The sequence below is a fragment of the Syngnathus scovelli genome, chromosome 22 (assembly GCF_024217435.2).
Source record: "Syngnathus scovelli strain Florida chromosome 22, RoL_Ssco_1.2, whole genome shotgun sequence".
Lineage (NCBI taxonomy): Eukaryota > Metazoa > Chordata > Actinopteri > Syngnathiformes > Syngnathidae > Syngnathus > Syngnathus scovelli.
In genome coordinates, this window is record NC_090868.1 from 6,544,969 (window position 1) to 6,570,419 (window position 25,451).

General features: G+C 41.0%; 1 protein-coding gene across 15 annotated transcripts in view; it reads left to right on the forward strand.

Annotated features, from left to right (window-relative positions):
- The window catches only part of LOC125992022 (pleckstrin homology domain-containing family A member 5), a 139,727-nt gene that overhangs the window by 46,209 nt on the left and 68,067 nt on the right, over window positions 1-25,451 (forward strand). The window contains exon 4 of one of the 15 annotated variants that reach the window (XM_049760563.2): window positions 5-19,202. The exons of 12 other annotated variants lie outside the window; for them this stretch is intronic. In XM_049760563.2, the coding sequence (XP_049616520.1) occupies window positions 5-8 (4 nt within the window). In that variant the 3' untranslated portion in view covers window positions 9-19,202. Of the gene's footprint in view, window positions 1-4; window positions 19,203-21,124; window positions 24,173-25,451 lie in introns of those variants that run through there. 2 more of the 15 variants (XM_049760559.2, XM_049760558.2) reach the window with 2 other exon arrangements.

The window sequence follows — 25,451 nt, forward strand, 5'->3', positions numbered from 1 at the left end:
ACAGGTAAGATATACTTGACCTCTATTTTTTGTGTTCATGTTCAGCTACATATGCTTGAGTGTGTGCAGTGTAGAGTGGTTCTTTAAATTTTTCTAACAGAAAGCATGATGATGTAGAATTGTGATTTTGCTTCCTTAACCACCGTATTTTATTATTTAACCTGCTAGCTCATTGTTAGCTAGAATTCTAGTCACTTCCCACCATTTTGATTTAAATATTTAGGAATCAACATGATGCAACTAGGGCTCATTCTTTCTTTTAAGATGAGACAAATCAGTTTTGTCCTCTCGAGGGTCAATGTGGCTGCGGCTCTTTGTGGAGAGTATGCAAGAACAAGAAGAAAGACCAGGGCAATCTGCAATTTGTTTTCCGTGTTAACGTCACTTCATTGGGAAAATGCTTTACTCCAAGCTGCCGGTGCAGTGGTGTGGTTTATGTGCAAGTCTGAAAATAGAAGCGTTGCCTGTCCTGACAACAGTAACAGCACAACAGCCAGGTCATTTTCTTTCTTTTATTTTTATTTATTTATTTTTTTTAGATGAGGCATCTTCAAGTAGAGGCTTGTGGCCTTTTGAAAACAACTACCGTAATTTTCGGACTATAAGTCGCGTTTTTTTTTTTTTTCATAGTTTGGGTGGGGGGGCGACTTGAAAAGAGGAGCGATTTATATGTGAATTTTTTCAAAAATTTTCCCCCCAAAAAAAGTGAAACCGCGATGTAGCAAGGGAGTACTGTAATTTAAATTTCAAGTGACGTCAGCAGCGCGGCGTGGCGTGGCAGTTGTTTACAAAAAGGACAAAGATTGATCACGGGATGACGAAGATGACGAAGGGCCCCATGTACTACCGGCATCATTAGCGCCTTTGTTTCTAAGTGACACGGAGGACGAAGAATTTGAAGGATTTAAGGATTTGGAGTGACACAGAAGGTTTGAAAAACTATTATGGCTTTTACGCACGCCCAGTCCTACTCTACGGAGCTCTCTTTCACCTCTGTGGATAGAAGTCGGGGGTCAGCGCTCGGCCGGGTGGCTGTCTGGGGACGGTGGATGGGGCTCGGTCATGGCTTTTACGCATGCCCGGTCCTATTCTATGGATCTCTTTTCCACCTCCATGGCTGGAAGTCCACGCCGCCACACGCTTGGAAGTTTGTTTTGTTAAATAACAAAGGATAAGGAATTTGATCGATGGATTTAATGATTTAGAGAGCACAGATGGTTTGATAAGATTATTTCTTATATAATAGTTATTTGATATCTAATTTATATATTGTTATATGGGCCTGTGGAATATTTTGAAGTGCAAGCGCCGTCAGCGGCGCACAGCCATTATTGACAAAGGACGATCAATGGATTTAATGAATTGGAGTGAGATGGATGGTTTTATAAACGTGTTATTTATGTAATAGTTTTTTTAATAACTCTGACTGTTACGTCAGGCCCGTTCTCAGCTCTTCGTTTGTGTTTATGTCACGTTAGCATACCTATCATTTAGCCTGTTGTTGCTCGTTCATGTCTGTACTTGGTGTTGGATTTTGTCGAATACATTTCCCCCCAAAATGCGACTTATACTCCGGAGCGACTTATATATGTTTTTTTCACGTTATTGTGCATTTTATGGCTAATGGCTAACCTATATTCCGGAGCGACTTTTAGTCCAAAAATTACGGTACATTGTATTAAAAGACCTCAGTTAAACTTTAAGTTTCAAGAAAAACGTGCCTCGGAAATTGTACTAGATTGAAGTTTGAGGTATCACTAGTTTTTTGACTGTTGACTTTGGTCTTCTGTTGTGGAATAATCACACAAATAATTTACTCTCCGAGTACCGTGAGCTAGACAGACATTTGAATTAAGGATAACATCTGAATTAGTCAGTGTGGTAATAAATGCTGTTGGCATATAGCCTCCTATTATGGATTTTGGAGCAATTGCCTCCTATTATGGATTTTGGAGCAATTGATTTTGTAGAAACACAATATACTTATTACTAAATGTATCAGCCATAATAGTCAACATAATAAGCCTGTTTTTGTTTTTAATTTCCTCCAAAATGTTTGAATCAAAATTGTCAGTTACTTGTGAAACATTTTCAAGATGTAAAAAATTTACGGGATTATTATATGTAGCCAGAGTTTATTTTACTCAGCCTGAAATTTGGAAATATTTACGTGTATTTGTGCCTCTACACATGTTCACTAGACACGTAGAGCTAACATTTTGTTTCCCGGACCTGAACTAGCTGCTGGAATTTGTCTTTAACTGATTATATTTTTAGTAAAGGTAGCAAGTAGAAAAACAACAAAAAATGCAAAGGTGTTGAATCCCAGTCCATAAAATTTAAAGCCTGCCACAGTTTGGCTTTAGTCACAGGCAGTTCTACTCAAGAGCTTGTTTACCTGCCAGTTGGCAGGCTTTTTCTTTCTGGACCTTGATTTGACATTTACAGAACAGTTGTTGAAAATTAGTGTTGTAAAAATAGGCTTTTTTTTTTTGCCGCCCCGTAACTTAAAAACAACTATGCAACTTGTTTTTGGAGCAAGCAACTTGCTTGCTTTGTTGTGCTAACTGACATTGTTGCCAGAAATGTCGATAATTGATATTTTAAAGTTGTTCCAACGTTCATGATGGTTTCAGCCTCCCAAAAATACAAGTTATGTTTTTTTACAGTGTTCAGCAATGAGAAGAGCTTTCAAAGCTTTGAATAACAGAGAAACAAAGTCAGTCTGAGAAAGTACTGAGAGCTGAATGCATAAACAAGGTAGTTTCCATGCTAAAATTATGACGAAGGCTGGTTATGTTGAGGGCCTCAAAATATTTGATTGAGGTTTTGGAAATTTTGGGTTGGGGGGTCACTTCTTAGAATTACGTGGTTTCAATAAAAAGGGCTGTGAAGTAAAAAGATCATATCTTTCCATGTTTCAGGCACACTTTGCAAAAACATATTTTCTTTCCACTTTAAGCCATTATTTTGGATTAGTTCATTGGTTTATGGAAAAAGAGTGGAAGAGTTACTCCCTTTATTTGTAAAACAAAAACAATCTGATCCTATTCTTCTTCTTGTAGAGATTTAGAAAAAAGAGCATCCTCTCTCTAGATAAATGCTTACAAATTGTAGTAAAGCATCACTCCTCTGTCAATCACACAATGTGTCCAGCGAACCTTGTGTAACCTTGGTTTAAAAATACAAACTGCTCAGTTTGCTCTTTTTGTTTCGATGTGTTAGGTAGTAGTGGTGTCACGATACCAGAAGTTCAGTAGTCGATACCAATACCTGTGATTTAACACGATTCTTGATACTAATTCGGTACCACGGTATAAAAACAACAAAACAACAGAATCAACTTACTTTAAAAATCACTCATTTATTTAAGACTGCTTAAACCGCATAGTAAACTTTGTACATTAATAAAGAGCAGCAGTGGCATGGAGCCTTCAAGTCACACATCTATAAAAACAAGCAAGACTGCTAATAAATAACAATATTCAACTATATATATTAAAAAAGAGCAGCAGTGACTTGGAGCCTCTCAAGCCTCAAAACTCTCTAGCAGTGTTTGCACATTGGCTTGTTCAAATCTATAATTGTTCGGTTGGAGCCGCCTTGAATGCAAAATATTTCCACACACGACTTTTTGAGCGAACTGGCTTCTGAACAGGCGTGTTGGACTTCCACTCCCACTTGCTGAAGCCATTGTTATGAAAGAGAGAAAGCTTTCTTCTTCTTCAGCGTCGCTGACTGCTGCTCAGTGCTGCTCGCATGCGTATACTGCCCCCTTCAGTTCCGGCAAGAATTGACACAGCTCGCCGAGTGAAAAGTGAAATATTTGGTAGTCGGTACCACAAAAAGCAGGCATCGACGTATTTTTTGCATGTTGGTACCGAAAGTATCGGTTCTTTTGACAACACTAATAGGTAGCATGACATTGTCCTTCGCACAACAATGACAATGTCTTTGAAACTGACAGGTGCGGAATGGGACAGGCATGAGTTGAAGACAAAACAGTAGCTGCTGTTTATGTACTTGTATCCCATGATCGGAGAAAAACGCAAGTATTACCAGTTCAAAAGGGAACTGGAAAATGAATGAAACAATTTTAATCTCTTGATTGACCCACCCATGTAAATTTTTAATCAATAATCACAATGAGATGAGTGCCTGTATCAGTGCTGATTTGCTCCATTTTATGTCATGAAGCGTCTCTCTCTCTCTCTCTCTCTCTCCCTCACGCTCACTCTCTCGCTAACGCTCACTCTCTCGCTAACGCTCACTCTCTCGCTAACGCTCTCTCTCTCGTGACTGCAGTTAACAGCCCAACAAACTACTCTGGGATTACAAAGCATTTTTAATTTGACGTAGTTTAGAAAGAAAATCGCAGGCTTCACCAAGGATTTCTCATTCAACAGCTCTTGCACTGCATGACTTAATTGTCCCCGCACTGAAAATTCTTTCAGTTGCAACGACCCAGAGGTCGTCATTCATCACTGGAAGCTGACAAACTGAAATACACGATAAATTAATCCATGGGCCTGTTTCTAAAAATAGCTCTAAATAGTGACAGGTCATGGGATGATGTAGTTCATCAGTACATGACAAGTTGCTCTGCGTTTCCAAAACTTTAATGACCCTTGTATGCATTACACTACATTTGGTCAATGCAATCTGGCTGCTCACTGCTTTAAGCCATGATTAAAGCGCTACAGATAACTATCTTGTATCACCATGTAAATGATAGATTATGTTGTAGTTGTAAGCAGTTCAGATGATCTTGAGCTTCTTTTTAACTGTAAAGGAAGTGTCAAATTACATGATATGCTTGAGAATGCTTGGCTGTTGAGGTTCTTCACATTTTATATGAGCGTTGCTATTTGTGTATCTGTGTTTTAGTTTTTGTTTGGTTTTAAGGTAGAGGTCAAGCATCCTTGGCACACAGAGACAAAACAAAAGCTGCTTTCTCTGTTCGTGCCTTTTTCATATTCTATTATGAAGGTTGACCTTGTGCCTACCTAATTGAGAACCAGCTCAGTGGCCTAGTGGTAGAGTGTCCGCCCTGTGACTGGAAGGTTGTGGGTTCAAACCCCGGCCGCGTCATACCAAAGCCTATAAAAATGGGACCCGTTGCCTCCCTGCTTGGCACTCAGCATTAAGGGTTGGAATTGGGGGGTTTGATCACCAAATGATTCCCGAGCGTGGCACCGCTGCTGCTCACTGCTCCCCTCTCCCCCAGGGGATGGATTAAAATCACATGGGGATGGGTTAAATGCAGAGGACAACTTTCACCACACCCAGATCTGTGTATGACAACGATCTTTGGGACTTTTAATTTGCATATTTTGTTAGGAGCAGTGAGTTACTGTGAAAGGAAGGTCGTCCATTTGTTGGTTTCATGCACATCCCCCTTCAGGGAGCTTAATTTGGTCCGATCGCGCAACCGCAGCGCGCCAGGCGCTCAGTGTCGCAATGCTTTAGGAGTGTCTTTGTTTTTTAGGATGGCTTTACTGCTCCCACTTGCTTCCTTTGGAGGCATGATTAGAGTTGATGCAATCCTCAGAGTAACGAGAACGTAATAACGAACGGAGTCAGTTGGCATGCGGGTCCTCTCGCGAGGTTTGACAACCAAATTTCGTCCGACATCCGAAGCAAATAAATCTCGAATTTTTTTTTCGAATACCGATTTGTTCGAGAACCGGGACGTTAGAAAACCGAGACTCCACTCTATACCGTAATTTTCGGACTATAAGTCGCGTTTTTTTTTTTCATAGTTTAGGTGGGGGGGGTGACTTATACTCAGGAGCGACTTGTATGTGAATTTTTTCGCAAATTTTCAAAATTCAAAAATCCGTGATGTAGTGAAACCACGATAAACGAACCGCGATGTAGCAAGGGATTACTGTCATTTGACCTGCAAGTGACGTCAGCAGCGCGGCGGTTGTTTACATAAGGACAAAGGATTCTATCACGGGATGACGAAGATGATGAAGGATTTAATGATTTGGAGTGACACAAGGTTTGAAAAACGTATTTATGTTATAGTTATTTGATATATTTTATTATGTGTAGCAACGTGTATATGTTTTTATCGTTACAGTTCAGTAGTTGTTGGCTCGATGAACTCTTGTTTTGTTAAATAAAGAGCCGTTTACCAAACCCACGTGTTTCCTGGTACTTTAACGCTACAATATAGTTGTATACTAGATCTGTGCGGCGCGCACGCGGCGTTGTTGACATAAAGGACGAGGAATCTGATCGATGGATTTAATGATTAGGAGTGACACAGATGGTTTGATAATATTGTTATATGATAGTTATTTGAAATATACTTTATATATCGTTATATGGGTCTGTGGAATAATTAGAAATGCAACTTACGAGTCCGACGTCAGCGGCGCATATGTGGCGCATACGCGGCATTGTTTACATAAAGGACGATCGATGGATTTAATGAATTGCAGGACACAGATGGTTTGATAAACGTGTTATTTATCCATCCATCCATTTTCTGAACCGCTTAGTCCCCACTGGGGTCGCGGGCGTGCTGGAGCCTATCCCAGCCGTCATCAGGCAGTAGGCGGGGGACACCCTGAACCGGTTGCCAGCCAATCGCAGGGCACACAGAGACAAACAACCATTCGCACTCGCACTCACACCTAGGGTCAATTTGGAGTGATCAATCGGCCTACCAAGCATGTTTTTGGGATGTGGGAGGAAACCGGAGTGCCCGGAGAAAACCCACGCGGGCTCGGGGAGAACATGCAAACTCCGCACAGGGAGGGCCGGAGGTGGAATCGAACCCGCGCCCTCCTAACTGTGAGGCGGACGTGCTACCCAGTGCGTCACCGAGCCGCCCGTGTTATTTATGTAATACTTATTTGAATAACTCTGAATGTTACTCAGGCCCGTTCTCGGCTCCTCGTTTGTGTATATGTCACGTTAGCATACCGTATTGTATAGCCTGTTGTTGCTGGTTCATGTCTGTTCTTGGTGTCGGATTTTGACAAATAAATTTGCCCCAAAAGTGCGACTTGTATTCCGGTGCGACTTTTGGTATATGTTTTTTTTTCACTGTATTGTGCATTTTATGGCTGGTGCGACTTATACTCCGGTGCAACTTATAGTCCGAAAATTACGGTATATATTTTTTAAAGATTTGACCAGTTTTTACTCGTCTGATTTGAAAACGAGTTATTTGCCCGTTTGTTTTGTAGCTTTTACTGTATATAATATGAGGTGCTCATACATTTATTTGGGTTGACAGTCTTAATGGCCCTCCGAAAGAAGCTATGACTACAATGCGGCCCGCGAAAAAAATGAGTTTGACACCCCTGGCCTATATAATTGGGTGCCATCGACATAACAGCGAATATTAATGTTGTATTTACGTTAAATGTCACTGGGCAAAAGCATATAGATGCTAAACAATTGAGTACCAAATACCCATCCCTGCGAGATGCCACACATTACATTGCAAAACTCAAAAGTCGCATTGTCTTCATTCAACTTTCTGATTGTTTTTATGCTTGAATTGTGAGTCAAATGGAGGTTCCTCTGTAGAAAAATATAATATTAAGAATGAGGAAACCAACACCAGCTATTGCCATCTCAATTATGCCAAATGTCTGCCTCGACATGATGCACACATGCACCAGTCATACTTTATTACAAAACCCTAAGGATATATGCTGTCCTTCTATGGCTAATTGAACTGATCTACGCTGCAACGACATGGTCTCTGTTGTGCGTGCAGTCCGATGTGCTCGGCCTCTCTCACTTGGCTCACAGGCATTGTGCCATCCATAAATGGTCCTCCCAGTTTTTACATTTCTGTCATGAACTCCATCCCCCAGCTGAATGGAAGTTGTGGTTCACGCTGTATTGAAAACTAGCAAACTTTATTTGGGGTCTGAGTCACAAGCAAACTATATTATTTTAGATTTTTTTGTTCAACAATAGTTTGGGAACTTGGGCTGTATGGTGTTTTCGTGGTGAGGATGTCTGCCCGACAATCAAGAGGTTTAGTGTTCAAATCTTTGCTTTGTGTGCAGGAGTTTTTTTGTGAATTTTTTCTTACCGGTTTGAGTAGAACTGCTTTTTTTGCATGTTGTTTTGCCTCGTAAAAGTTACTTCTTATTTCCATGCGCATTATAAAAGACCCATTATAAATTACATGTACTCTTATATGAATTAACTTTCTTCATTGCATAGTCTTGAAACAATGCAGATGTTATTCAAGAATTTCAAAATGTAGTTTATTGGGTGCGTTTATGCTGTTCCTCGCCGCTATTTTGAATATTGATTGATTGATTGATTGATTGATTGATTGATTGATATCTTTATTTCGAACATCCAAAACAAAAAAGAAAAAACAAAACAAATCACACTCTAAAGTGCCACATATAAGTCCATACAACAAACAAACAAAATATAAACCAACAAACAGAAAAAAATACATAAATAAATAATAATAATAATACATAAGTAAATAAATCAATAAAGAATGCTCGAAAAGGAGTAGGAAGAAGCATAGCTTTTTAGATTCCTACCCCTTTCTCACTTTATCCATTAAACCAATGATTCAACATATATTGTAATTCTACAACAGAACACAAGTAGATACACTTTCACACTTATTTTTCTGTTTCATTTTAACTTGTGTGTAGCCCTTTGGCACTTTTAGCCTTTGTACCCGCTAAACAACACATTTGTGTACATTCTTTTAAACTGGTGGATATTTGGACTTTGCTTGAGTTCCTCACTTAGATTGTTCCATAGTTTGACCCCAGTTATAGTGATGCAGAAACTTTTTAAGGTTGTTCTTATGTTTAAGATTTTGAAGTTGTGATTCCCCCTTAACTTATAACCTCCCTCCCGATTCCTAAATAAGTTTTGGATATTTTCTGGTAGTTGTTTTGCTTTTGCCCTATACATGATGATTGCTGTTTGGTAAGATACTATGTCAGTGAATTTCAATAGTTTGGATTGTATGAAAAGTGGATTTGTGTGGTCCAAGTAGTTGACTTTATGAATAGTCCTTATTGCTCTTTTCTGCAGAATAAGTGGCTGTAGTGAAGTTTTATAAGTATTCCCCCAAACCTCAGCACAGTAATGCAAATAGGGCAAGACAAGAGAACAATAAAGTGTACGAAGTGAATGCTAATCCAGTAATTCTTTTGCTTTGTATATGATTGCCATGCTTTTAGACTTTACGTTTTTGATGTGTGGCTTCCAACTCAGCCTGTCATCTATTATAACCCCAAGAAATTTGTTTTCCTGCACTCTTTCAATTTCAGTCCCATCTATTTCTATTCGTATCTTTATGTTCGCTTTGCCAAATACCATAAAATTGGTCTTACTTAAATTTAATGATAATTTGTTCCAGTCGAACCACATTTTTATTTTTTTCATTTCCTCATTCAACACTGATTCCACTTGTTGGATGTTATCACCTGAACAAAAGATATTTGTATCATCTGCAAAATTGATGAGTTTTAGTTCTTTAGAGACTTTGCACATGTCATTTATATACAAAATAAATAATTTAGGGCCTAAAACTGACCCTTGTGGAACACCACAAGCTATGTCCAAATATCCAGAGCAGTGATTACCCAACTTTACATACTGTTGCCGTTCTCGCAGATAATCCTTTATCCAGTCTAATACAATTCCCCTTATCCCATATTTTTCTAATTTATTGAATAGTATATTATGATTAATTGTGTCAAAAGCTTTTTTGAGGTCAATGAAAACTCCCACTGCATGTCGTTTGTTATCTATTGCATCTGTGATTTCCTCGATTGATTCCATTAATGCCTGTGCTGTTGATCTGTTTACTCTAAAACCATATTGGTTCTCTGCAAATAATTTATGTTTTTCCAAAAATCCATCCATTCTACTGTTAAAAAGCTTTTCCAATATTTTTGAGAGTTGTGGCAATATTGAGATAGGTCTGTAGTTTGTAAAAATGTGTTTGCTCCCAGTTTTATAAAGAGGAATGACCTTAGCAATTTTCATCTTCTTTGGGAATGTACCAGTTAAAAATGACAAGTTACAGATATACACAAGTGGCTTTGAAATCCCCTCAATGATTTGTTTAACTAACATCATATCAATCCCATTGCAGTCGGTAGATGTTTTATTTTTGCATTGCTTTACAATGTTAATGATTTCATTTTCATCAAATGCCTTTAAAAACATTGAGTGAGGATTCCTTTCTATTAATTTATCTCTGTTGCCTACATCTGGCGCTGGAATCGGTATGTTTTTTGCTATTTGAGGCCCAACATTTACAAAGAACTGATTAAAATTGGTTGCTACTTCTTCCATATTATAATTTTCAGTATCATTTATAACAAAATATTTTGGTAATTTGTGTTGTTCGGTACCTTCTCTAATAATGTGGTTTAGGAGAGTCCATATCCCCTTAATATTATTTTTGTTATCCTCTAATTTATGCTTATAATATTCTTTCTTACTTAATCTTATAATATTGGTTAATTTATTCTTATATCTCTTATATTTATCTTCAGCGCCTTCTGTTCTCTGTTTTATGAAATTCCTATAGAGTAAATTTTTCTTTTTACAGGCATTTCTTAAGCCTTTCGTCAACCATGGACTGTTCTTATATTTAGTTTTTTTATTATATTCCTTGATTGGACAATGCTTATTATATAATGAAGTGAATATAGTCATCAATTTATGGTATGCATTATTTACATCTTTTTTTATATATCCCAGTTCTGTTCCATTAATTCATGTTTTAGAGTAGAGTAGCAATTGTCTCATCTGTCCTAATTCTTCTTTGTTGTTTATACACCCCAATTTCAGATTTGAAGTTATTGTCATATACTGTGAACACTGGAAGGTGGTCAGTAATATCAGTAATTAATAACCCGCTTGTTGTCCTGTTTTCTATTATATTGGTGAATATCGTCACCTTATCGTGGTGGAGGGGTTTGCGTGCCCCTATGATCCTAGGAGCCATGTTGTCGGGGGCTTCATGCCCCTGGTAGGGTCACCCATGGCAAACGGGTCCAAGGTGAGGGGTCAGACAAAGCACGGCTCACCCAAGCCCCTTATGATGAGTGATATAAATGGACTTAGTTTTCCCTCGCCCGGACGCGGGTCACCGGGGCCTCCCTCTGGAGCCAGGCCTGGAGGCGGGGCTCGAAGGCGAGCGTCTGGTGGCCGGGCCTTCGCCCATGGGGCCCGGCCGGGCATAGCCCGAAATGGAAACGTGGGTCCCCCTTCCCATGGGCTCACCACCTGTGGGAGGGGCCGAAGGGGTCGGGTGCAATGTGAGCTGGGCGGCAGCCAAAGGCGGGGACCTTGGCGGTCTGATCCCCGGCTGCAGAAGCTGGCTCTTGGGACATGGAATGTCACCTCTCTGGCTGGAAAGGAGCCCGAGCTGGTGTGCGAGGCAGAAAGATTCCGACTAGATATAGTCGGACTAGCCTCCACACACAGTTTGGGTTCCGGTACAAGCCCTCTCGAGAGGGGCTGGACTCTCTTCCACTCTGGAGTTGTCCACGGTGAGAGGCGTCGAGCAGGTGTGGGTATACTTATTGCCCCCCGGCTGGGCGCCTGCACATTGGGGTTCACCCCGGGTGGGGGGACGGGTCCTGACTGTTGTTTGTGTCTATGCACCAAACAGCAGCTCAGAGTACCCACCCTTCTTGGGGTCCCTGGAGGAAGTGCTGGAGAGCGCTCCTTCTGGGGACTCTATCGTTCTACTGGGTGACTTCAATGCTCACGTGGGCAATGACAGTGAGACCTGGAAGGGCGTGATTGGGAGGAACGGCCCCCCTGATCTGAACCCGAGCGGTGTTCTATTGTTGGACTTCTGTGCTCGACACGGATTTTCAATAATGAACACCATGTTCAAACATAAGGGTGTCCATGTGTGCACTTGGCACCAGGACACCCTAGGCCGCAGTTCGATGATCGACTTTGTAGTCGTGTCATCGGATTTGCGGCCGCATGTTTTGGACACTCGGGTGAAGAGAGGGGCGGAGCTGTCAACTGATCACCACCTGGTGGTGGGTTGGCTCCGATGGTGGGGGAAGATGCTGGTCCGACCTGGCAGACCCAAACGCTCTGTGAGGGTCTGCTGGGAACGTCTGGCAGAATCTCCTGTCAGGAAGAGCTTCAACTCCCACCTCCGGCAGAGCTTTGCCCACGTCCCGGGGGAGGCGGGGGACATTGAGTCTGAGTGGACCATGTTCCGCGCCTCCATTGTTGAGGCGGCCGACCGGAGCTGTGGCCGTAAGGTCGTTGGTGCCTGTCGTGGCGGCAATCCCCGAACCCGCTGGTGGACACCGGCGGTAAGGGATGCCGTCAAGCTGAAGAAGGAGTCCTATCGGGCCGTTTTGGCCTGCGGGACTCCGGAGGCAGCTGACAGGTACCGGATGGCCAAGCGGAACGCGGCTTCGGCGGTTGCTGAGGCAAAAACCCGGGCGTGAGAGGAGTTCGGTGAGGCCATGGAGAATGACTTTCGGACGGCTTCGAGGAAATTCTGGTCCACCATCCGGCGTCTCAGGAGGGGGAAGCAGTGCAACGTCAACACTGTTTACAGTGGGGATGGCGTGCTGCTGACCTCGACTCGGGACGTCGTGAGTCGGTGGGGAGAATACTTCGAAGACCTCCTCAATTCCACCTACACGCCTTCCATTGAGGAAGCAGGGCCTGGAGACTCTGAGGCGGATTCTCCAATCTCTGGGGTCGAAGTCACTGAGGTAGTTAAAAAACTCCTCGGTGGCAAGGCCCCGGGGGTGGATGAGATCCGCCCAGAGTTCTTAAAGGCTCTGGATGTTGTGGGGCTGTCATGGCTGACACGCCTCTACAACGTTGCGTGGACATCGGGGACAGTGCCTCTGGATTGGCAGACTGGGGTGGTGGTTCCCCTCTTTAAGAAGGGGGACCGGAAAGTGTGTTCCAATTACAGGGGAATCACACTCCTCAGCCTCCCTGGTAAGGTCTATTCAGGGGTGCTGGAGAGGAGGGTCCGTCGGGAGGTCGAACCTCGGATTCAGGAGGAGCAGTGTGGCTTTCGTCCTGGCCGTGGAACAGTGGACCAGCTCTACACCCTCGGCAGGATCCTCGAGGGTGTATGGGAGTTCGCCCAACCAGTCCACATGTGTTTTGTGGACCTGGAGAAGGCGTTCGACCGTGTCCCTCGGGAGGTTCTGTGGAGGGTGCTTCGGGAGTACGGGGTGCCGAGCCAACTGATAAGGGCGGTTCGGTCCCTGTACCACCGATGCCAGAGTCTGGTCCGCATTTCCGGCAGTAAGTCGGATTCGTTCCCAGTGAGGGTTGGACTCCGCCAAGGCTGCCCTTTGTCACCGATTCTGTTCATAATTTTTATGGACAGAATTTCTAGGCGCAGCCGAGGCGTTGAGGGGGTCCGGTTTGGGGACCTCAGCATCGCGTCTCTGCTTTTTGCAGATGACGTGGTGCTGTTGGCTTCTTCAGGCCGTGATCTCCAGCTCTCGCTGGAACGGTTCGCAGCCGAGTGTGAAGCGGTCGGGATGAGGGTCAGCACCTCCAAATCCGAGTCCATGGACCTCGATCGGAAAAGGGTGGAATGCCCTCTCCGGATCGGGGATGAGATCCTGCCCCAAGTGGAGGAGTTCAAGTATCTTGGAGTCTTGTTCACGAGTGAGGGGAGGATGGAGCGTGAGATCGACAGGCGGATCGGTGCAGCGTCGGCAGTAATGCGGACCCTGTACCGGTCCGTTGTGGTGAAGAGAGAGCTGAGCCAAAAGGCAAAGCTCTCAATTTACCGGTCGATTTACGCTCCTACCCTCACCTATGGTCACGAGCTATGGGTCGTGACCGAAAGAACGAGATCTCGGATACAAGCGGCCGAAATGAGTTTTCTCCGCAGGATGTCCGGGCTCTCCCTTAGAGATAGGGTGAGAAGCTCGGTCATCCGGGAGAGACTCGGAGTAGAGTCGCTACTCCTCCACGTTGAGAGGAGCCAGATGAGGTGGCTCGGGCATCTTATCAGGATGCCTCCTGGACGCCTCCCTGGGGAGGTGTTCCGGGCATGTCCCACCGGTAGGAGACCCCGGGGACGACCCAGGACGCGCTGGAGAGACTATGTCTCTCAGCTGGCCTGGGCACGCCTTGGGATCCCCCGGGATGAGCTGGATGAAGTGGCTGGGGAGAGGGAAGTCTGGGAGTCCCTCCTAAAGCTGCTGCCCCCGCGACCCGACCCCGGATAAGCGGAAGAAGATGGATGGATGGATGGATGGATGGTGAATATGTTATCTATCAGAGTAGCAGTCTGTGATGTTACTCTCGTGGGTCTAGTGATTGTAGGAAAGAGACTCAGACTATGCATTAAATTTAAAAAATCATCAATATTTTGTTGCTTATTTGGATTTAATAAATCAATGTTATAATCCCCGCAAATAAAAATATTTTTGTTGCCCTTTTGTATAATCACACTTTCTATCCATTCTGTGAATGTCTCAATGCTAGAATCAGGAGCTCTATAGACACAGCTTATAATAATGTTTTTTTTTTTTTTCAACACAAATCTGTATCGTGAGACATTCAAGAAGATTGTCCATTACCTGTGTCATAGCCTCTACAATCTTAAATTTCATATTCAAATCAACATAGATTGCAACACCACCCCCACCTTTACTCTGTCTGTTATTTTGTATGAATTCATAGCCTTCCATCTCAAAGTGCATTCCCTTCTCAGTCGTAATCCAGGTCTCAGAAATAGTTATTATATTAAATGGTTGTTTGAATGTGTTTAAGTAAGCCTGAATGCTACTAAAATTTTTATATAGACTCCGGCTATTGAAATGGATAATAGATAGCTTATCTTTTGTTAAGATGTCCATATTGTACTGATCATTGCTGTAATAATAACATGTGTTGTTTGTGGTGGAGAAGAAATTATTGTCTGGGTCGATGTCCTGATTTATGACCAGAGTGCTGCTTTCACTGTAATCAAACGTTAGTTGAAGTTGTTCATGTTCTTGTATCCACTGTGTTACATGTCCATTGTTGCTTGATGTAGGTTGAGTAGTGTCCCTGAGCATTATGTTTGTGTTTTGTGTTGTTACCTCCATTCAGTTCCGAGTCCACTCCAGTTGATTTTCTATTGAGGATACTTATTCGAGCTTTTCCAGTTCCTCAATACTCCTCACCATCAGTATCTTGGCCTCTTCTGGTGATCCATTAAGCTTGATGTATATCTTGCAATTTCTGGTCCATGTACTCTGTATTTTTTTCATTCTTCTCAAGTGACGTGCTTTCTTTGCAATATCCGCATTGGTCTTTGTCAAATGTTCATTGATGTAGATGTCTGTGCCTTTGAGCAACTTACCCTGCTTTAGAAGTGCAACTTTGTGCTTCCTGTTGACAAATTTCAGAATGACTGCTGGCTTGTCATTACTGTTTCTTCTGGGCAGTGGATGACATGCTTCAACCTGGTTGGAGTCCATAGTTATTCCTTTAGTTTGCAGAAACTCAGCTACCTGTTGCTCAGCTGAGCTTGCATGTTTCTCACAGCCATCGTTACCTGCCGTCACTGCCCTTGCATAAGATATAGGTTTAATTGCTATTCCCGTGATGACAATGTCATTTATTCGTGTATATTGCTCAATGTCCGCTACCCGACTTTCAAGGTAGGCAAGCCGCTTGTCCTTCTCAGCATTGAGCATACGGAGCATCTTTACCTCTTCCACCAGTGCCAAGATGTTTTTCTGCTGCATCCTTACAGCAGAAACTTCTTCCGAAAGGAAGTCAAGTGACCTTTTTATGTCCTCAACCTCCTCCGTGGACATGGTTAGGTTTTTTTTCGGCTCCATATTGCTCACGTTGGTCGCAGCTATCTCTTTGACAGCTCAATCAGCTGTTCCCTGGTAAATCAGCTGTTAGCAGTCCGCTAACAGACTCGCGGGTTCGCGATCTGCTTAGATCGGTTACGCTTACTTGTATTTCCTTTCACTAAACAGCACAGGGATGGTTCGTCTGTGGCAACAAATTAACAACAGAAACTGCACAGGAATGGACCGTCTGTGGCAACAAAGTTATAAAACAAAAAGCAAAAAAACTGCACAGGAATGGATCGTCTGTGGCAAAAAAAGTGACAAAAGTGACACAAAAAAAAGATCTTCTTGAACTCCTCCACGTTCAAAGTTCCACTGGACCTTGTTTGAGAGGAAAAAATTGTTTGCAAACAGGAATGTGCCCCGCTTTTGCTCCGCTTTTGCTCTTCGCCGTGGCGATCATACAATTGCCGACATCGGTCCAGATGTCTGCCAAAAAAATAAATAAATAAATAAATAAAGATATTCACTTTCATTTCTCAATAAAACTGTCATTCATACTTAAATGAAGGAATTAATATTTCATTCCTGCGAGGCTTCTGAGCTCTAAATCCTTTCCCCGACACAAAGAGGGAATCTCCTCATTGCTGTATCTGCATTATTAAACCACTTATCAGCATCCAAAATCTGCCTTTTAATACACTTCATTCTCTGTACGGTGAAATAATTCTGCACAGAATACTCGGCTTTCAAATAAGTTGTGACGTTGAGATGATACATAAGAGCATGAGACACAAGGTTTCGTCCTTATACGGTGATTCAATTGTTTATATAGCCCCATGCTTGCCTGGTTTTACTCCAAGCACTTTTCCTGGCACAGTCTAAAACCTGATACTGATGTAGATTCCAAAACTGTTAAGCGTCAGGTGTGCATGTGTGTGATTGATTACTGTAATTTGTAACCAGTATACTTGATACATGTCTTTTTCTCCAACGATACGTGTACCGTATTTTTCGGCACATCGGAATATAAGGCACATTTGTAGACAGTCAGGGAAATAAACCAGGACAGCTAAAGAGTCAAAATTTTATTCAACTTCAATTTGACACCAAACAAGCGCAATGTTAATTTTTGAAAGAAAAATAACGTTTTATGTGTACCTTATAGTCTTAAATATACGGTAATGCTGTATATTGTGAGAAATCTTTAAAGTACAAATTGAGTGAAGTGAACTGTGTGTGTCAACTTTGCAAATGGACGTCGAGGTATCTTGAACTCCTGTTACTCATCTCCCATCTTTTGCTCGAAGCTGATTGCCGCGATCAAGGGGAAGTTTGGGTGGAGCGGATAATGCTTCAGTGTGCTCTTGGCAATGTAAGCATGCCTGTATCGAATCCGGCTTTGATCACAACAATCTCTTGGGATGGGGCCAGGAAAGTTCTGTTTTTTTTCCCCAATCTTGTCTGCTTTTATTTACAGATTCGAATGAAGTCTACACTTGACTTTAACACATTTAAAGAAAGGGAGATCCCATCCTTTGCATCCTCCTAACTTTCTAGATGTCTTCTTGTGACATCTTTCCCTTTGGAATAGACTATTTTGGCTGTCTGTGCCAATAAACTCAACAGTTGCCTTCTTTCCTCACTTTGTATTTTTGTTTATTTTTATGGGATAATAAACACACCCAAAGGCAGAACTTGATAATATTTTGAAATCTAATTAATGTGATTCATTGGAATGAATCAAATTATTAAGTAATTGTGTGTGTGTGTGTTTTTTTATTTTCAATTGATTATGTTTGAAATGACTTTTTCTGAACTCAACCACTTTGTCCTAGAAAGTGTGGTAAACAATTTAGTTCATTTAATAACAACAAAAGCTTCAGCTCAACTTATTTTTGTTTGCTTCAGCCAAGAAAATTAGACTTGTTTGTATTAAACCTCTCTGATCTTCTCAAAGTTTTCATCAGGAAAAACAAAATCCATGCGCCAAATGCGGTCAACAATTTGTAATATATCCATCACCTTTAGGCAATTCAGAGATTTTGGAATAAATAGATGAAACCTAGGGAATATTGTACAGTATTTCCATAATATGTCAGTGGCCACAAGAGGGTACTAAAGTACTAGAGTAATATTGCTTCTCTCTCAGTTCTGCAGATAGTATGATCTTAATATCTTGGGGCTTCATGAGGTAGCAGAGGAAGGAGAAAATGTCTGAAGTAAAAATTAAGAAAATAATTTGGTGGTCAGTAACAGTTACTTGTGAAATGTGGAATCACTCAATTCTCAATGTTCAAACTAATAAAACTATATAAATAGTATAAAAATTACTGAAAAAATAAATCAGAATATTCAAATCCGTGAGTGCTGTATGCGGAGGTTGACTGTACTTTTATTACTTTATTGCTTTTATTCAGCATCATTGGGATTTTCAATGTAGTCGCACACGAAGTAGCTAATTAGGTGTTAGCACTTTAGCTAATCTCTAAAACAGTACCTATAAACTTTAGTGCTTTGAACACAAATTCCCATCTTTGAGTATGTTAGCTTACCAAATATTAGCATCTGAGCTATTCTCATAGGTGGCGTGAATGCAGTTGTAAAATCCATATCACTCTTCCTCAGAGCTTTCTAGAAACAGGTTGCTGTCCGAGTGAATGATAGCAAAACAAATGTTAGCATACTAGCACTGTACTGTATCAATTTTCATTGAGTGAATACTGGAAGGATTGACTTGCAACAGTTAGCAGGCCCTTTAAGAATTTTCACATGACAATTTCAAATTTTTAAATCGCTTTTTTTTTCCAGGTTTTAAGGTTTACTGCTGTAATTTGGTTGAACAAGTTCATAGCTCAGGTGGTTAAATAGGCCACTCAGAAATTAAATTAGTATCCTTGAGTATAGCACTTCATCCTAAAATACTTTTTCACATATAATTATAGAAAAATTCTGTTGTGATTTTCTCTTTTCTGTGTAGTTTATTTTTTTAACATTGTTGATAAAGATGCTTTCATTCATGCTGTTTCAGTTATGTGTGCTTTTACTTTTTTTTTTCGGATCGAGTATTGATTTTTTTTAAGTATTTGAGGGCTAGTGGTAAAATAATGAACTGCCTTGTAATTGTTTACTGTCAATCAAATGATTACCCATGACATTTAACATGGTATCTACTGTTCATATACTGTACCTCTATGTACGTATATGGGTTATCTGAACCGTGAGTGTGTTGGTATGCTAGTTTATATGAGTGCTTGAGGCACATGCATTTACGTCTGCAGATGGGTAACCATGACAACTGCAGCTTGAAGCAGGGATACGGTGGCAGCAGGCACAGCACAGTTCAGCATCTCGTTTTTTTCCCCACCCCTCAATAGATGCAGCGATTACACGTCTCTTCATTTCATCTTCACCCTGTCTGCCCTTTTTGAATTATCACTACTTGTATCTTTTTGTCGTTCAGAATGAATGCAGTTTTTCAGAGACCTGTAATTTCAGTCTGTAATTATGCAGACCATGCATCATCACGTGGTAGCTCCAAGAAAACATTTTCATGGCTTTGGATGTTTGTGTTCAGCATTCACTGGTTGTTTAGATCGCTGCTTGATATTCACCTGGAGTGCTGCACAGCACCACTGGAAGCACGGTTTGTTTTGTGGACCAAAAAACAGACATGAAATTTACACACTTGGGGATGTAATCCAGATTTTGTTGTTGTTTTCTCCAAAATGACCTCTAGATTCAGTCATTAGTACTTCAAGAGCAGTGTCTTTATAAATTCTTAAACATATAAAAGAAAAAACATTATTGATGATTGAACGAGTACCAGGGCAAATAGAACTGAATCTAACGATAGTCTCATTGGTGAAAAGATGCCATGTCGAAGATTCCTAATGCATTTTGATTCTGATTACCGTATTATCCGCATCATAAGGCGCACCTAAAAGCCTATAATTTTCTCAAAAAAGGAAGGTGCGCCTTTTGTGTGGACCGAATTCCAAAATCTATAAAGCTGTTTTGTGTGGCTTCCATAATATACACGCGTAATATGTAGACCCGATGAATGAATCAGAGGACATTATGTTTTAGGTAGATCGGGCAAAAAAAAAAACAATCAGAGGACTGTACGTAACGCGTAGAGTACGTACCTCTGCCGCCATTGATAACTAAATACTATCGTTTGTGCGATGAAAACAGATTAGGACCCTCTAAAATGGCATAGACAAAGAAACATGCTTACGAGGCACAATTAGAGCTTTCTGGAAAGCCAGGATCATTGCAGAGGAGCAACGTGACAATGACAAGACAACAACGAGAAGGAACTTGGCATGTTTAATGGCGAACTTGCCCAACTGTTTAATTCGGATACAGAAGGACTTGGCTGGATTTACGTATTAATATTGATTAACAATACGAGTATAATACAGTACATGATTAAAAAATAGAATAAAGTACAACGGAACTGACTGCCTTGCTCCCATGATATTTTTTGTTTACCGTAAGTGCAGTGTTGTGTTGTTACATTGTTGTTACTACAGCATTTATGTGTGAATAGCAACACAAATATGACTCTTGTTTTGTGTTTACAAAGACATTTCTATCATACACCTTGGCGAAATAATTATTTGACCAGAGAACAACTTGAAAGTGTGTGCTATGCCCTTTAATTCAGTGTTTCCCAACCAGTGTGCCGCGAGAGATGTTCAGCTGTGCCGTGGGAAATTGTCCAACATTAATTATGGAGCGCATTGTAAACAGGATCGCCAAACCACTGGTCAGTTAGCACAAGGCCTGGTGGGCCACTTGCTAATCGTGCATGTGTGTCAAATCGGAGAATCTTGAGATCTCATATTGTGGCATCGGCACATACTCAGTTTATGTGTGTGTTGCTGTGTGCTTTTACTAACAGTGACGCTATGACGGCTGTGGTGCGTTTTTGGTCCGATGGAAATCTATAGTTCATTGGGAGAACCTGGATTGTTCATTTTTCTCCAACATAAAATACACAGTCAAGTCGAGACACCTCGACTGTGATAGCCACTCAGCCGCTGTCAGAACAGCAGAGCGCCTTTAAAAGTGACTTTGTTCTTAATGTCGCAATATTTATAGAGCTAGTCTAAAACAGTAAACAAAGTCATATTGGTTCTTTTGGATTTTGATCACTTTCAATAGTTCATTCCTTACACTGTCTAAAACCTTTTTTCAAAAACTGTCACTTTTATTTACAAAATAAATACAATTTAAAGAATATTTAGTATTTTTATTCAATTATTCGACTCTCCATACATATATAGGAATAGAACTTTAAGTCTTTTGTTGTAATATCACTGATTTTAATCTAGAAGCTGGTGTAACACTTTTTTTGGTGGTGTGCCTCGAGATTTTTTCCAATGGAAAGGTGTGCTGTGAATGAAAAAAGGTTGTGAAACACTGCTTTAATTCGTATTTGACTCTGCTCTAACATTAAATAGCTGGTAATAAATTCTAGAGTAAACTCTGTTTCAATCCAGCATCATAATTAGAGATCTAAATAGCAATATATAATATTTTCACAAAACTGTGATGTGGATGTAGTACCGTATTTTTTGCACCAAAAGGCGCACTGGATTATAAGGCGCACCCTCATTGAATTTTTTATTTTAGAAATTATTTCATATATAGGGCGCACCGGAGTAAAAGGCGCATAAAATTTGAAGCTATACTGCAACAAACTGAGGTTGATTAGGGTTGCGGTATGCATCCACTAGCCAATAACCAATGAGCCCTCTAAACAATTGCATCTCTCAAACTTTCTCCTAAAAAATGATCGGAACTGACTAAAGTTCGATCCAACACATTGGTACTGCTTACCTATGTTTCCCTTCCATATCGATCCGTAAATTTACTCGAAACATTAACCCGAGCAGCCTATTTTGACATGAAATAGCCTCGTGCGTACAGTAGCTATCATTATAGCATTAGCCACCCGCAAACTCCCATGAGCCTCAGCTCTCAGACTCCCATGAGCCTCAGCAAAGTGTAAACAATCACGTTTCTCAAACGATCTCCTATAAAATGATCGGAACTGACTAAAGTTCGATCTAACACGCTGGCACTGCTTACCTGTGTTTCCCTTCCATATCGATCCGTAAATTTACTTGAAACATTAACAGAGCAGCCTATTTTCATATGAAATAGCCTCGTGCGTATAGCAGCTATCATTATAGCATTAGCCACCCGCAAACTCCCATGAGCCTCAGCTCGCAGACTCCCATGAGCCTCAGCAAAGTGTAAACAATCGCGTTTCTCAAACGATCTACTATAAAATGATCGGAACTGACTAAAGTTCAATCTAACACATTGGTACTGCTTACCTAAGTTTCCCTTCCATATCGATCCGTAAATTTACTCGAAACATTAACGGAGCAGCCTATTTTGAAATGAAATAGCCTCATGGGTACAACAGCTATTCAGTGACGCCCCCTGACCACGGTTGCTGTAATGCTGGGAAGTGATGCGACCTTGTAATTTACTAGTCGTACTAAAACGTACTGAAACATTTTGGCAGAGCACTGTGTACAACCAGTATGGATCAACAAATTCATCAATCGATCCATACATAAGGCGTACCAGACTACTGTCGGCTTTTGAGAAAGTTTTGGGTTTTTACGTGCGCCTTATAGTCCGGAAAATACGGTAGCATATAAAAATAGTAGTTACTACTTGAAACTGCAGATTGTACACCACTATATGTTTCTTTCTGGGATATATAAAGTCACCATTCTGAAATAGAGTGGAAATCTCTTTATTTATCAACTGTTAATAATACACTACAATTAATTATGGATGGAAAAATAAACAACAATCACGAGGAGTTATAGGGAGGGAAAACAAGTTATCACCAAGAGCCAGTGTATAGAACAACCCAAACATAAAATGTGAGCAGTCAAGTCGATCCAGACTTTTTATGGTTGGTCTGATGGGGCCGAACCGAAGGCTCTTGGCAGCAGAAAAAAACTGAATAAACTAAATGTTTAGGATTACTACTTCTGTCCTAGGTCAACGTCTGGAATCATAAACACAAAACATGACAAGATATATGCTGTATGCTATTGCTAATATAAAGAAAATTGGGTCAGGGAAAACAACATTAATTGCACAATTAAAATAGGAGAAAAGGACAAGAAGGTTAGGAAGGAATGTCCTTAATCTGCGGATGGGAAACTGCTGCTTATATCCTGTCATTGAACACACACAGTCATATTCTGGCTTTGTTGCCAAGCAACACAAGATTTTCAGTGTTTATTGTTTTTTTTTTTTTTGGGTGGTGGAGTAAGCAACGAGCTGTACTTTCTATAGTAGATTCAATTGGCAAAACAAAGGATATTTACTCTACAATATATATACTTTCATTTTAAATCCATCTACGTTTTTAGGAGCCTAATTCTAAACGGCGCTACGCTAGTTTGTTTCTCAGCATCTAAATTTGAAAATCCCTTTCGTTCGTTGCTTGCACGGCGTTAGCCGGCCAAAAGCGAGGCATTAACTGACCAAATATTCTCATTGCTAGTACGGCGTAAGCGTGCTAACAACGAAGCGTTAACCGTAGCCTGCTAGCAGTAAGCTGGCCAAATTTTCCCACAACGACTTCCGGGCAAGGTTGGGTTAATTATCTTTACCCATTGGTTTGGGTTAGATTTTTGCAGGCTGGAGAGTTTAGAATGGATTTAAGATTTGTGTACTGAAGTTGAAATAAATTTAATGAAGCAGTCTTTGGTGGATGGTTGACGGCTCAGTGGATGGTTGACTGCTCAATGTGACAGGGTTTGAGGTTCAAATCCTGGTCAGGACAGACAGACCACCCACAGAAGGTTTATCTCATCAGTATGCGTATTTGGTACCACTTGTTGGATTAAATTCTTGACCCAACATGCTGGGTTAAATCCTCAACACTTAGTCCCTCTTTGACCCAGTGCCCGGTTAGCTATTTCACCCAATTTGAATTACTTTTGGCCCATCTGGTTTAAGAGTGTAAATCAGGCAATTCCTTGAAATATTTCAAAACAGTGACATTTTAAACCGAGACAATGTGCTTGTTAGCATACAAGACAAAGTCAAAACTAATTAACTTGCAGTTTGGACATTTTTTAAAGGCAATGTACTGTAGCTCTCTGCAGGAATCTATCTCGTGCTTGTTCGATTTTGCTGTATTCAGTTGAAAGCTTCCTTGTGGCACATAGTACAACACAACTTTGACACATCTGAAGAGAGAGAAAGGCAGGGAGTGCAGTCGAGCAGCGACATATACTAGCAGCATTGCTGTCTTCACTCAGAGGAAAGCCCCATGCGCAAGGCTGCCATCCTCCTGGCTCTATTTTCCCTCCTTAACACCTTCTGCTATTCAGCCGGTGAGTCAACAATCTGCTCATCTTTTTATGATCGTATTATATGTTTGTGAGCGGTAACTGAATTCATAGATGCCATCCGGTTGGCTCAATGCCGATGCACAGCCAGTTGCCAGGGCACATTCGTTTGAGCTTGTGAAAAGCTGGTCCACCATGGCTCTGTTGTTTCTGCTAGTTCTTTCAGAGGTGCTTGGAATTATATATTATAATTGTGTGTTAAATATATAGCTCTTTGTAATTTAATTTTAATAAAAATATAATAACTGTTTTGAGATTAAATATCTCATCACAATTTAGTATCTCGAGCCGAGCGTTGAACCTCTCAGGTTTGTTGCGAACCACTTAATAGATCGTAATTACAGATGATGTCATAGGTGTTATGAAAGAATGAGTCAGTCACCTTTTGACCGATTTGTGTGCGGTGCATACACAATGATGATGCCAAGTTGTATCGCTCCTCAATATTAACATGAATGCACACATCAACGTAGTGATGTATTTTTTTGTATTTGTATGAAAAAAGTCACAAAACAACAAAACCTCAAAATCAGTTAAAAACAATCATTAAAGTTATTGTCATTAATTAACTCATCCATGAATGAATTCAATGATGAATATTTTACGTACTGCTTGTCCCCACGGGGGTCGCGGGCGTGCTGAAAATTTTTTTTTTGTGAATGAAATAAAAAATAAAAGTGACTATAAATGATATGCCATTCATGACCATTGAGAAACAAGCATTTTAAGAAATGAAACTTTTGATACGCAGTAAAAATTTCCCCCAAAAATTACAAATTAATTAATTTCCTCAAATTAATTAATTAAAAAGCAAAAAAATGTATTAAAAAAATAATTTCCCGAACAGCTTTGTATAAACAACTGCAAGACATTCTGAAATAGATATAAATACCATTTGTTGTGTTTTGTTATGTGGAAGCGCAATTAATTTAATTTAGACGTAATATTTTCACCTTAGTCTCAGTTGAGAGTTATCATTTCTATGCACTTGCCTGACAGCAATTACTACTTTCCTGTTAGCCGGGGATTTGCCACCATCTTGTGGCATTTTAGCTGTTTACACAAAAGGACACAAAAATGATGAATAGGCAAGTCCATCCATCCATTTTCTGAACCGCTTAGTCCCCACGGGGGTCGCGGGCGTGCTGGAGCCTATCCCAGCCGTCATCGGGCAGTAGGCGGGGGACACCCTGAACTGGTTGCCAGCCAATCGCAGGGCACACAGAGACAGACAACCAATCGCACTCACACTCACACCTAGGGA